Raw genomic sequence first — 14,432 nt, 5'->3', positions numbered from 1 at the left:
CCAATCCACCCACAAAACTTTTGACCCAAAACTTATCCTGCCTACAAGAAATGCAAGGATTGGGGATGGAACAGTGACTGAGGGAATGGCCAACCAATAATGGCCCAACATGAAACCCATCCCATGGACAAGCATCAATCCCTGGCATAATTAATGACACTCTGTTATGTTTGCAGACAGGAGTCTAGTATGGCAGTTTTCTGAGAGGCTTCACCCAGCAGCTGACTCAGACACATACACACACTCACAGCCAAACACTTGATGGAGATTGGGGACTCTTATAGTAGAACAAGAGGAAGGATAAGAACCCCATAGGAAGACCAACAGAGTCAACTAACCTGGACTCTTGGGGATCTCAGAGACTGGACCTCCAACCAAAGGAAACACAGGGACTGGGTCTAGGCCTCCTAGACTTGATGTGCCAGGGTAGGGGGATTCTTATGGATGAGGGACACCTGCCTAGAGGAGAAGGGAAGGGGCATAAAGGAAAATATTATGGGAAGCGGTGACCAGGAAGGGGAGTGGCAAGGGGGATGTAAAGTGAATTAGTAAAAAGAAAAAAAATGCAAAGAGTTGCATCGGTTATGATGTTTCTTCCTGGTATTAAAACAATGACAAAGGTACTTTCTTTTTCTCTTTTCTTTCTTATTGAATGTAGAAGGACACTCAGGCCAAGCTTGCATTGAAACCAATAGCAAGTTTCCTGAGCAGTGTGCATGAAAAAGTCTTGATTTCCTCTACTTCCTTTAGAAATAATGCAGTCTGCTATCTGTCTCAGTTCTTCAGAGCAATGCTCACAATATGTATTTTCTCTCCCTTTTACCTTGTTCCTTATGCAAATTTGGCCACTTTCCAAGGAACTTCTGCCATCTTGGCAAGGTCTTCCTGGAGCATGGCATTCTGTAAGTCACAGACTTTAGTGAAAGAGAGGCAAAAAATGTATAAAAAAGTCTTTAAAAAATACAAGTGCCATTAAAATGTTTCTAGGACATGTTAAATAAAAGAAAATTTAAATTTAACAATCTGCCAACAAGTTAATTATTGAGTGGTTGATTGACTGACAGGGTTTGGTGTAGTCCAGGCTAGTCTTGAAATTGCTAGGTGGCAAAAGGTGAGCTTGAACTTTTGATCCTCCTGCCTCTACTTCCTCAGTACTGAGATTTCTTGTTTATGTCACCATATTCAGCACTAAGTTTTGATAGATATTTAACCCAAGGCTCCATGTATGTTAGCCAAACAGTCTACCAAGGGGCTCCTTGGCAACTTTAAGGCATTGCAAAACATTATTTCTATTCAAGTCATTTTAAATAAATTCATATTTTTATGTTGTTCTGTCTCATATTATTAGAAAAGAAAGTAAAAGATATGGAACAAAGAAATAGGGGCAAGATACATAAATGTAAAGTAGAATATAAGTATGAGGATATACTTTTGATAAAGAAGGCTAAAATTATATAAACATATAATTATATATATATAATTATATTTTATATATATGGATGGTAGGATTTTCTGATGGTAAAACATTTGTTCTAAGTAAAGTGAGCTGATAATTCTACAGTGGAAAAAGAAGGTTGTTAACAAAGTCATATATCATTAAGGTCTAAATAATTCACAAATGATTGTGGTTGAGGGGGGAATAAATCGTAAAGATGGTACATGTAAGAGGACTAAACTTACTAAAACTCCTAAGGCATTCTTACAAGTACTTATTTTTCAAACTTCTTTTTAAAGGCATATGCTCTTGCTGATTGTCTTTAAAGTTCTACTTATAAAACATGTTGTAAAAATGTTTTCTGTTGACAGTATATCAGAGTCTAGCTCCTAATTTAGAGAACCTCAATTCTCTAGTTCTGTTGCAGTTCTTCAGACACCAGGACATCAGCTACCAGACAGACAAAGTGAAACTGAGAAAGCAAGCCAGGTGTGCTTGGTGGAAGAGCCAACTGCCTCTTAGAAACTTTGCTTGCATTTGGTCCTAAGAGGTTTGGAGGGGAATCACACACTCCTCGACATCTATCACCTATTTTCTGAAAGGATTTCATCCTGGCAAAGGAGGCAAATTATGACCAAAAGACCAGATGATTAACAAGAAATGGCTATGTCTCTAGGGGCAAAAATTATATGTGTATACATTTTATTAATTTAAATATTTATATTAATTGATATACCACATGCAATTAATGTATATTATTAATTAATGACAATATTACATATATACACATGTACGTAGATAAAGATAGATAGATAGATAGACAGACAGATAGATAGATAGAGAGACAGACAAACAAGGGGGAACTTTTCAGAATCAAATGAAGTCATTCCTGATATGGTGGGACATGTCTATAATTCCATTACTTGTGAGGCTGAAGCAAGGCAATCATGAGACTGAGGACTTCATGGCTTCACAGTGACATTTTATTTGACAGCATTCAACAGAAATGCGATTGCCACATAATATAGCAAAGTTTCTTAAGCCCAACTTGCTGCTGAGGCCCATGTATATGGAATAACAAATGGCTTTAGAACTCATGGAATGAGGCCAGCTGGTTACCACACACACACTGGTGAGCCTTAGTGTGGCACAGCCTTCATGCTATTATGGAGTCCTGCTCTGCTTGCTGCCCTCACATCCCTCCTAATCTAAAAGTTGTATGGAAAATTTGAGGGAATTTTTAATCTCTCACTGGGCAGTATCCCTTGCACTCACAATAATAATGCTTGATTTCTTTCAGGCATTGCTGCTGGGTCCCACCCTAGAAAAGAACTTAAAGACATATATTGTCAGTAATGACCACTACCCCGAGAAAATATTTTGAAAAAAGAAAATTGTTAGTAAAGCTAGGTGGAGATTTTACTACTGTCTCTAATGTAAAAAAAATCCTAGGGAACAATATGGAGTTCAGAAAGGCACACTCTAAATAGTTATGTTAGGGACCTTTTATGGTCAGGGAGCAAGAACAATGTCAGCACTGGCTGACATGACTCTCACTGAGGCTGGACTGGTGACAATTGATTTCTTATACCCATTTTCCCCTCAGCTTCCTGATATGATTTAATAAGAATTGGTGAGGAGTAGATATTCATTCTAAGGATTTATAGTATGCATTACTGTTTTTTATATAAAAGTTTAAATTTGTGATTCTTCTAAGATTCTTACAAGATTAATTTTAAAGATAAATAATAAAATAATTACTCCTTGCTGTCTGCGAGTAAGCGAAAACAAATTTGTTTGCTTATAGTTTGTTAATCCATAACAAATGTACATGGGTTTTAGAAATAATTTATTTTTTTACCTGTACTACGTATAATGTTATTTCTTGTAAAGGTATTGGGAAACACAATGTTTTATTTTAATTTTGCAATCATTCTCTAAAAGAAATAAAAATCGTAATCACATTGTAATTTTACTCTTCTTGAAAGATTTTTCTGGGATATATATGCTATGGAAGCAAAAACAAAAGGTAGGGATTTGAACATTGTTCCTTCCATCCATCAACACTGCGTATGTGTGCATGTTTGTAAAGCTTGTGTGTGTGTGTGTGTGTGTGTGTGTGTGTGTGTGTAATGCTTGAAGCCTGATTGCTGGAGATTTGCTCTAACCATTCTATCTGTAAATGTGTACATGTCATGTCTGACTATAGATATGTACACATGTATGTATGTATGTATGTATGTATGTATTATGTACATGTGTATGTATGCACGCATGCCTATATTTATGTGTATAATGTTATTGGTCTCTGCTTTTTGTTTTGTATACTCACTCTGTGTGTTTGTGTGTGTGTGTGTGTGTGTATGTGTGTGTGTGTGTGTCTGTGTTTGTGTGTGTGTGTGAATGTTCTCTCTTCTCTCTTTCCTTCTCTTTCTCGCTGGCCCCAAAGAGTTCAAAGAGTTCATGGTTTTTCTGCTAAAAATAGGGAATGCCATCCCCAGTAAATTAAGATTTGTTACCGCATAAAAAAAGTCTGCTGAGCAACTTCTTTAACCACTGACTACCCTGGGCAGCAGCCTCTGTAGGTATCTGGATCCACCCCCATTCAAAGGTTCTAAGAATTGACCCTCAAGGGTTGCCTGCCTCAGTTTACCTACCACATGGTTGTCAAAACGTGTGCTCTGTTTATAGCTGCTTAGGACAGAGACATTTTTTTTAGTAATTTTCACATCAACTTTGGACTATCGCCCCAAATCTCTCAAGATTGGCTTGTGAAAACAAAAAAGAAGGGAATCCTATTTGTCTTTGCAGAAAAACTAGTATTACATGTATTTCAGTTATATAAGAATAGGATCTTCTTGTTGGATTTACTAAAAATGTTTATGTTTAACAAAAGGTTAAGACAGTTCCTGAAATTATCTAAAGCAAAGAAATGAGGGGGTTTCTTCAGTTTTGATCAGTCTTCTCTTACACAATGAACCTGGACACACAGGTCTCATGGATGCCTTCCTAGTTTTCTTTAAAAACCAGAACCTTTTCTTAGCACAGCTACTTGCTGTGGAACATATCCACAATGCAACAGTTTTCTGTCAAAAAATTAACCCAGAGCACTTCCAGCCCTCACCATGCAGGTTGTCCATGATGACTAGGGAATGTCTTGGAGCAGAAATGATCATTTTATTGTAACTTCACTGTACAACTAAAACTATGAGAAGAGAGACAATTTCTGACTACCTTACACGGCCCAAGTAGAGAATGTTGAGTGGTACCATATGTTGGACAGGTTTGCTCAACTCTGTCCAAATTTTCTCTATAACTGAATTCTTAGACTATTTAAATTCAAAATGCTCAAAGACAATCTGAAGATGAACTTTGGGTCAATGGATCCCTTTTCGGACATTTGGTTCCATAAGCTTGATTAACGTTCATTTTTCTGCTTTTCACCATTCCTTCTGCCAAACAGGTAGCTTCATTATTGACATGACACTTTTAAGACAAGGGAACCTATGTGGAGGGGCTGCTTTCAGAGCCTTGTCTGTGAGGCATTTTCTTCACTGTTAACTGATGTATGAGGCCATAGTCTGCTATGGGTGGTGTCATTTCTAGGGAGGTGAGTCTGGTTGTATATAAGAAAGCAAGCTGGACACATCAGGGAAAGCAAGCCAGTAAGTAGTGTTCATCATTCTCTGCTTGGTATATCCATGCACCTTCCTTGAGCTCTTGCTCTAGCTTTCCTCAATAACATGCTGGAACTTGTAAGTTAAAATCAACCTTTTCCCAGCCCCAAACTGCTTTGGGTCAAGGCAAATTGATAACTGATCTTGTCTCTTAGTACATGAAGGGATGAATGGGCCAAACCTAGACTGTTAAAGTGCCAGAACAAACAGTTTAACAGGCTAGACATCACCTTTATCAACTGGTAATAATTCTAAATACAGTAATTCTAAAGTACTCCAGCAGAGGGATTTATAACAGAATAGTTGCTGATAAAATTGGCTTGCACATCTTGACCCTGTTGGGTTCACTTCCGCTGTCTTGATAGTTTTAAATCTCCTTTCCTTTATCTTGTTGGTGGAAAACACGTTTCCTTTTGCTGACTCTTAGTTCTGTAGAATTTAAAAACAAAAGGAAACTGAAGGGCAGTTTTCTTAGTTTTTACAAGTAAAACAACAGCCAGGTGAAAGAGAGACTCCAGCAGCTCCTGGGAGAAAGAAGATAGAATTGAGACAGATAAACGTCGATTTTCTTTGTCAGAAGTCACTGAGGTGTGTGGCGTAGGCACAGGAGGTCTGCCAGCAATTTGATGGAGACTGAGGTGAGATGTTTTCAGGGTAAGCATGAGAATGCCAGAAGTGCTAGAGACTTTATTTGGTCTGATATTGGAAATGCATTCATGTATGGAGGGGGAGATATAGACTTGTGATTTTATTCTGAAAGTTGGCAGGTTTCTTAGTTATGATCTGTGAATTAAAAAAAATGAACTGAGTAGCTGGATTTCAGTCTGCATAGAGAGAGGAAACGCCTCATTTAGCAAGGGGCAATGAAATGGTAGGTTAATCTGTTAATGGTAGCATACAGGGTACATTTATGAAGATTTAGGAGCATTAGAAAAAAGATAGAAAGTTTAAGGAAATTCAGATGTTGTAGAGAAACTGAGTCTGGAAGGTAAGAAGAACTGATAGACACCTTCCCAAATATATTAACACAACCTGCTCGCTCCCTGTGTTCTCAGAAATCTTCATAGGGTGCCTAGGATTCAGGCCCTGTTAAAAACTAGTAGCTGAGGGATCATACAACACTCACTCATTCATTCATTTATTCACTCATTCATCCGTCAGCCAGGTTCGGGAGAAGGGCTGGTTTTTGATCAATTCAGACAATTGTATGTATCGTCTCTAAATGATTCTCATCAGTTAGTTTGAAAATGAGTAACTAATATGTTGGTACCTTTCAAACAGATAATGATTTATTACTAACATGGAATTAAATAATTCATTCAAGGAGTAGGTAGTAAGGATTAAACCAATTCTACCTTTGTTACAATGGAATTAACCCAGTATACGGTAAGTAAAATAGCACATTTAGTGTGAAAAGTTTCTTCTATAAAAACTGTAATTAGCTTTTGGAATATATATATATATATATTCCAAATATATATAACATATATAATATATAATATATATATTCTCATCATTAAAGCAATTACTTTTTGTTCTCTAAAGAAAAAAAGTTGCTTATAAGGGCCATATTTTCAATATGTCCTACGTTGGTATTCAATGCAGTCTTCTGGGCAATCACATTACCTTTATTGTGCATGAGCTACCATATTGTAAAAACTTCGTAGTGTATATTCTTCCCATTATAGCTAGAAGGTCTTATACAAATTTAGGGTGTATTTTCTGGGTGTGGTGACAACAGACTCTTTACGTGTTTCATCTCTAAGTGTTATTGCCATTTCAAGGTAGGTTAATTAATTTTCTCAGGGTTTTATGGATGATGGGAAACTGAATTTCGATGAGGTTAGGAGCACACTCAGTTTGTAAAGTTAATGATGTCAGGCGAGAGTCCAGGTGGACACTGTAGCAGACGGCCTTTGCTGCTCTCTGTAATAGCATACGTTTTTATGACTTTCCATTCTCTCACATAAAACTGGCAGGTATGTGGCTGTAATGATAGTACATAATATTTAATACATATTTTAAAGTATGTTCTAAGGGATTATAGATTCTTGATACCTTAATATCAAAATAATGATACTTTACAAATGTATAAACTGTAAGTGATAAACTGCGATTTTGAGAAAGTTCCTAACATCACAGTTCAAATTGTCACCTAAGCTCCCACCTAAGTTCCTACCTGTGAACTGTGAGCTCACCCTATAAACAGAGGTACTTGAATATGACATAGTCATTGTTACCAATGAAGCTATGGAGATGAAGGGAAATGTGCTGAAAGAGTAGAGGATATTTGAATTATCTTAACAATTCAGCAGTTCACACCTTTCCTTTGGGCATCTAAAAACTCATTCACAAAATAGAAACTTTTTCAAATGACTCTAGAGCAATCACCAGTGACTCAGATTTGTGATTCTTACTCCACTTCTCACAGGGAACACTCCTTTGGTCAGGTCTGTCTGACCTTTCCAGTGATTACCAAAATGGAGTTTTACATCTGAAGTAGTTTACTGGAAGATGTGAAAAGAGGGAGAGTAAATTTCCAAATTCATTCCTACTCTGAATAGATTACTGTCAGACAATATCACAGTCCTAGGGAATTCCTAGTATAGGCAAGTCTTGGGTCACTACTAGGAAAGAAACCCACATTAGAACACAGTCTGTCCTAAATCATGCCAGGCATCGTACATATTTATTTTTAGAATTTATTATGAAGCTATACAAAATAAATATGTCATCAGTAAGGGAAGAATTACTAACTTTATTCTGTACCAGTCAAATTACATACTACATAAGTATTTGCTGCATGATCAAGTAAACCGATATTCTAAGGTCAGCTTTTCCGGGCTCACTTCTCATGCACGGAATCAAATACTTCACATAAGGAAAACACGACCTAAATGAACATAGGGTTAGGCTCCAGATGCGTACCTGAAAAGAGTCTGCACATTCACAATCGTCTTGGCATCTGCCATGTAGTCTTCCTCTGCACTCATGGTGCTTTCTTTGTCCACAACCACCATGTTGGCAGCGAAGGTCACTCCACACCTGAGCAAATCATCTAGGCTTTGATAAAAATCCGAAAAGGAAGAAAAGAAGGTCTTTAAATAAACGGCAATACTGCACTGAGCGCCTAACGTTGATTATTGGTAGGCTTGGGAATGCATCCTTACAGCTGAATTCATAGAGAAAGCAGATAGACACGAAGGCTCACTGTAATGTAACATGACCTGCTGATAGGAAGTTCCGAATTCGTCAGATACTAACAGTTCCAAAGCATTCATATTTGGAATCTGTGCTCAGTAACACTTAGTGTATAAAAAGTAAAATAAAAATATGACAATGATTCATGCTCACAGCTACTGTATGATTTCAAGAACAAAACAATATAATTGGTTCAAGTTGCCAAGTGGCTTTTTGTGAGAGTATAAGAGGGGCAATGGCTACATTAATTTAGGCATCAAGCTAATGTAAAATATAAAGGTATGTGATATGAATTCATAAATGCATATCTATATATTTATCTATCTATATCTACCTATCTGGATCTACCAATTGTTTCTATATCTCAATGACAGTAAGGTGTGTGTGTATGTGTGTGTGTGTGTGTGTGTGTGTGTGTGTGTGTGCGTGCGTGCGTGCGTGCGTGCGTGTATGTGTGTGTGTGTGTGTGTGTGTGTGTGTGTGTGTGTGTGTGTGCGCGCGCGCACGCATGTATGTGTTAAAACAAAATTTTAACAAGAAATTGAATGGTCCAAGTTTCTTTGTACCTCTCTATGAGGTAACTAGAAAAACTGAGGTATAAGTAGTTGTGAACTATTCCGGTCAGTTTTCATTCTTATTTCTATAAGATGTATTGATTGGAATCTTCCATGCAAATTAAAGAAAGGGATGTTTATCATTGAGGCTGAACTTGGGCTTCTATTTAGTCTCAGTGACTTTGCTTAGTATAGACTAGAAAAAAAACAGGACAAAAATGGGGTGAGACTAAACTTGACCTAGTAAAAAGGATGTAGTACTTACAGAGTTCAGTGAAGACAGATAAGAAAAGCAGTTAATGTCCAAACCTCCTAATTCAAGCTAACAAAATTAAAGTGTAAAAAACTGCAGTCACTACTGATATTAACTAAAATTATTTTCCGGACATTCTCATAAAAGCACATGATGGGCTAACAGGCCTCAGAGGGCTATTAGGAAAAATTTGAGGGGTGTTATGGGGAGACAAACACTGCGTGTGAATTTGGAGCTATTCTCTGTGACAGATATTTTAAGGCTAAAACGGTTTATACAGCATTTTATCGCAAATATATTTCCCATGAGAAAAGAAGACAGAATTCTAATGTCTGATCAGTACAAATGATCGTCAAGGTAAATCTCTAGTGTTTGGGATTTCCCTTTTGCGTAGGAGACTCATTTTACTTCTCCCTAAATTGATTAAATTACGTTTTAGAAATTATCAAGCAGTAACATGCCTTTCAACATGTGCAATGCCTTAATTTAAGCCATTGCAAGATGGAAAAAAGTTAGATAGAAAAAGAAAGTGATTTGGTCCCTTATGGAGAATTTGGTGATAACTCGTCTTGCTCCCAGTTACTTAGTAATTTTAAGGTATTTCCTTGTATTTTCAGCCTGTATAGCCCTTTCTACATCAACATTTTCTCCTATGATTTTATAGAACAAGAGAAATATAAACTGGTAAGAAGTCAGTTTTACTGAATCACAGCAGAAATGATTTTGCGAAACAAGAGTTATTGCTGAATAAATATTTTTCTAAGAGAGTTTGTTCTAAGTTTCTTGAGACAACCTGCTCTCAAGTGCATCTGTTGGCTTCATCCTTAAAGTGTTATCTGCTATAGTGACTCAGGACCATGAGTTATTATTAAATGATGCATTAGAATTTAGAGACAATACATGCAATTGGGATATTAGTGAAACATGTAGAATCTTTGGGTTCTTAAGGCTTTCATGCTACTAATTAACATGCTAGCATTTTTGAGTAAGCTATGGACATACTCTTATGAGTTCTGGCTATGTTCTGATATGTCTGTTTTTACACACACCTCCACCCCCGCTTTTTTTTTTTAAAGGATACTGCTTTACACAGTTCAGCCACCAGATGGCAATAGTAGTCAAGGAAACTCATCTGAGTGACAAACTCAAAAGTTGTTCTAACCAGGGCTGACTTTTTACTTTTCCATGACTCAGTTTTCCTAAGTTGGAAAATGTGAAATTTGCAAGTGTGAGGAAGTATTCTTGCTTAAACGTGTTTTATTTTCTTGAAAATTTCAAGCATAAGCTACCAAGAATTAGTACATACACTTGCATATAGATTTGGTGATCAACCTTCAATAATTATTACTCTACAATTAATCATCACTTTCTTTGGAATGTAATATTCTTGGTTTCCTTTTTGAACATCACACATATTTTACAGTATTTCATTCTATTAATCTGATGCCGATGTATTTTTCTAACTAATGGTGTCACAAAAACATTTATGTATATTTTATATTTTATGTTAATACATTGCATAGTTGCATGTATTATACAGTCTTTCAATTAGCAAGTTATATAATTATGAATTCTTAAAATTTCTGAAACAAATTGACATGAAATTGTTACTATTTACATTGAAATTGTGGTAACAGTCTCACTGCACTGCAATGTGGAATTTGAAGTTACTTTTGGATGCCACCTTATCTATACTACTGAAAAAACAAAACCTGCTGCCTTTGCAAAAGCTGCAAGACTGAAAGAGCTTTGCAAATGTGTGAACCTGACCAACCTGACATGCAGCAAGGTCTGTTGCAATTCCACAATGAATTACAGCTTAGCAGTATGACAGGAGGTACATAGCACAGGGGCATGTGTTCCGCATGCATAAGTCACCATATTTACCAACACAACAAGTACACTCATCATGCAGGAACAAGACACAGCACTTGACACATCACAACAGGACACTACACTCGTCATGTGCCATAGACATTGTCACCTACTTGTCAATAGAGCCCACCATGTAGTAAACCATTGGAAACCAACAGATTGCATCCAGAAAATGCATATCTGGCCTATGTAGCAGATGGGTTACAAAATGAAACAGAGTGTCACAACAGGGGCAGCACTTCTAGGGAAGCGAAGCAAGTTTAGTTTGCATTTCCAAAACCAAAGACAAGATACATTCTACATTGACTGCCCTTTTGATTGAGAATATATTTGCACTTTTTTAATGAACCATATGATATACTAGGAAGTGTGAGTTATAAATCAGAAACATTATGGCATAATCCTGAAAAATACTGAATTATTACTCTTAATTAAGACAACACTTATCCAATATTTCAGTTACCTAATGCAGAAGAGAATTTGACAATGAAGAGCAAATGGTTGTTAGTTTCCCAGATGAACTTAAGCACTACAAGTGCCTCTAAATAGTAATCAATAAGCTTGAGTACAAGAGAGCTTTGCCTAAAAAATGTATACAATCATACCATAGTTCACATCTGAATACAATCACACCACACTTCACATCTGAATATGTCTACTTTATAGTCTATATACCCATAGAAAAGTTGCGTTACATAAAGTTACATTGACACTATTTCACCTTTGAGTGTCTTACCAAGGTATGTTGTTGAACGATGTTTATTGTAACTGAAATCTTTACATGTAAGCAGAGCAAAAGAAAGAACCATAAACTTCAACCTTGCTTAGAGACAACTTAATAAGTTATATTCACTTTAGCTTTTAATTTATGCATGCATCCACTAAGCATATATAGGCCCAAACACTGTTCAATGAACTTTAAATATATTATTTTATATATTAAGTAGCCAATCAATTTATGACATATGTAGAATTTTATTTTTATTTTTTATTTTTTTAGGTTTTTTGATTTTTTTTCCTGGAGGTGGGGACCGAACCCAGGGCCTTGTGCTTGCTAGGCAAGTGCGCTACCACTGAGCTAAATCCCCAACCCCCTAGAATTTTAAATGTATATAGAAAATCATGAGAATGCAATGTTTTACTTTGAAGAGAAAAAAATAATCACTGATCATACCCAGGACACAGAATTGGACAATATTACAGAGAGATAATATTTACTTTGGGTGTTGGGAGATGAGGAACAATTTGGCATGTACAAGACAGAAGGGAAAGTCCAGGTCAAGGTAATGAGATAGAAAGTTGCAATTTCCTTTTCAATTCTTTTCCTAACTATTTTCTTCCTGTTGATTTCTATCCTATCTCTTTAAACTCTAAATAAAAATAAAGTGTAATACAGTAATGTATTTTAAAAAAACTTTGAAATGATGATACTGTTAAAATTTTAAGTAAATTCTTCTGGATGCTGAATTTATTTGTAATATTTTTTATTTGTAATATTTTTATTTGTAATTAATAGGAGCAGTACTATTATATTGCATTAAACTACCACAATTCAGTTTTGAAAATTCAGAATATTTTAACTCATAATCCATATTCACTATTTGTTTATCATATCTAGTTTATTTTGTATATAACATTGGTATGCTCACTTGTAGATGACTTTTGAGCATCAGTTTTATCAAAATCTGAAGCCATCAGAGAGAGGATATTATTCAGTCTTTAACTATCTTTAAAGTTCTTAATCAATATAATAAGACAAGTATTTGCAGGATTTAGGCCAGAGACTTCAATTCAGTTTCTAGAAACTTTCTTGCTTCTTAACATTAGGGGGACAGTATTTTATGGCTCTTGATACACTTCAAGATTTTAGAAGTGTGTGTAAATATGCAAGCACCCAAAGCAAGAACAGTCAAGGTGGTTTTGGTCTAAAAAGGTTTTTGCTTGTATCTTTTTAAATTTCTAGATCCTCTTTGTCTGGCCTTTTAAATACCATTCCTAATTATTAATTGTAGATATCTATATGGGCGTCTATTGTATCTATTTTTATCTGGTATATTCATTTATGATCAGACTGATCCAATTTCTTTATAGTATTCCTCTGAGGTTTGTGTTGTCGGTTTTATTTTTTTTATTTCGTTTGTTGTTTTTTTTTTTTTTTTGTTCTTATGAGGTCTCTATACATTTTGGAACCCTTGCATAATTGAATCATTAAATTCATTAAGAGATTTAAATTTTTCTGAGTAATAAGCTATACTCGGCCTTGGAGCAAATACGCATTTATGCTATACACACCATCATGCAAGAGAGGAAATTCAAGATGGGACTATTTTTATATTTTTATATTTTTATATTTTTCTCTTATTATTGGTAGATATAATAAACTGTAATTTTTACAAGAAGTGCCTTTTTAAAGAAATCTCATGAATTTTAGTTATGATATATTTATAACATATATTTAAAATGAGCAAGATATCTTCCAAATTCTTAGAAAGGATAATCTAATCACCTAAGCCATGTAAATACATACTCCCAGTGAAGCACAGTAACTAAAGATTAACCGGTGGCTTAAAAGAAACTAGAATTATAAAGAAACAAATAACGTTGTATTCATGTATTTTATAGACATTCATTTATCTGAGTTGGCAACAATGGTTAAAATACAAGGCTGCTTAATAATTTAGTTACACATAATTGCTCAATTTTCCTTCTCATTGGGAGACAGTGAATTGGCAAGTATAACTTTACAATGAGAAGCATTATTATTGAAAAAATAAACACACAGAGCAGTCAGTGAAAAAAATGTCCCTTGTCTCTTTTTTATGACATTCATTCAAAGTATGATAAAATGATTAATGTAGAAGGAAACAGTCAATAAAACACAATAAACTGTGCATTTTCTGTCTGTCAAATAGAGAAGCCTATCTATTCTAAGTCACATGAAAGAAACATGATGAAAGAATCAAGAGATTTTCCTATAAACTTCTTAAGAAATTTATCATGTGAAAATAAATGTAGAATGTATTATTTATACACCATATATAAACCAAGTTTTTTAACATATACTGGAATATTTTAATTTTTTTTTCTTTTTTTTTTTTTTTTTGGTTCTTTTTTTTTCGGAGCTGGGGACCGAACCCAGGGCCTTGTGCTTCCTAGGTAAGCGCTCTACCACTGAGCTAAATCCCCAGCCCCCTTAATTTTTTAATCTAAGAGACAATGATTGTATGTCAAGGAAATAGATGCACATCAAATAATTGTGTAAGCCCAAGCCAAACAAAACAGACAAATTTACTAGTTATAAATGAGATAAAATGTCAAAAAATATACAAAGCAGCCAATAGAAGTAAATGAGCACATCTGTTAATCGTGGGCCTGAATGAAGTATCTAATACGAACACAGGCTGTGAATATAAAATTTCATACCTTCATAAATACCT

At 35.4% G+C, this 14,432-nt stretch overlaps 1 protein-coding gene across 12 annotated transcripts in view; it reads right to left on the bottom strand.

Moving 5' to 3' along the window:
* Kcnt2 (potassium sodium-activated channel subfamily T member 2) overlaps window positions 1-14,432 on the bottom strand; it is a 395,059-nt gene that overhangs the window by 87,385 nt on the left and 293,242 nt on the right. For 7 of the 12 annotated variants that reach the window (XR_005492244.2, XR_010056918.1, XM_017598802.3 and 4 more), the window contains 2 exons: window positions 11,109-11,180; window positions 8,041-8,175 (listed from right to left, as the gene is read on the bottom strand). Coding sequence is in view for 10 of the 12 variants with exons in the window: in XM_017598802.3 (XP_017454291.1) it covers window positions 8,041-8,175; window positions 11,109-11,180 (207 nt within the window). In the remaining 2 variants the exon portion in view is untranslated. Of the gene's footprint in view, window positions 1-8,039; window positions 8,176-11,108; window positions 11,181-14,432 lie in introns of those variants that run through there. The other 5 variants (XM_017598803.3, XM_063272313.1, XM_006249943.5 and 2 more) reach the window with 2 other exon arrangements.

Source organism: Rattus norvegicus, chromosome 13 (genome assembly GCF_036323735.1).
Source record: "Rattus norvegicus strain BN/NHsdMcwi chromosome 13, GRCr8, whole genome shotgun sequence".
NCBI lineage: Eukaryota > Metazoa > Chordata > Mammalia > Rodentia > Muridae > Rattus > Rattus norvegicus.
Note: the sequence above shows the minus strand (reverse complement) of the source record. Positions and strands in the feature narration are given on the sequence as shown.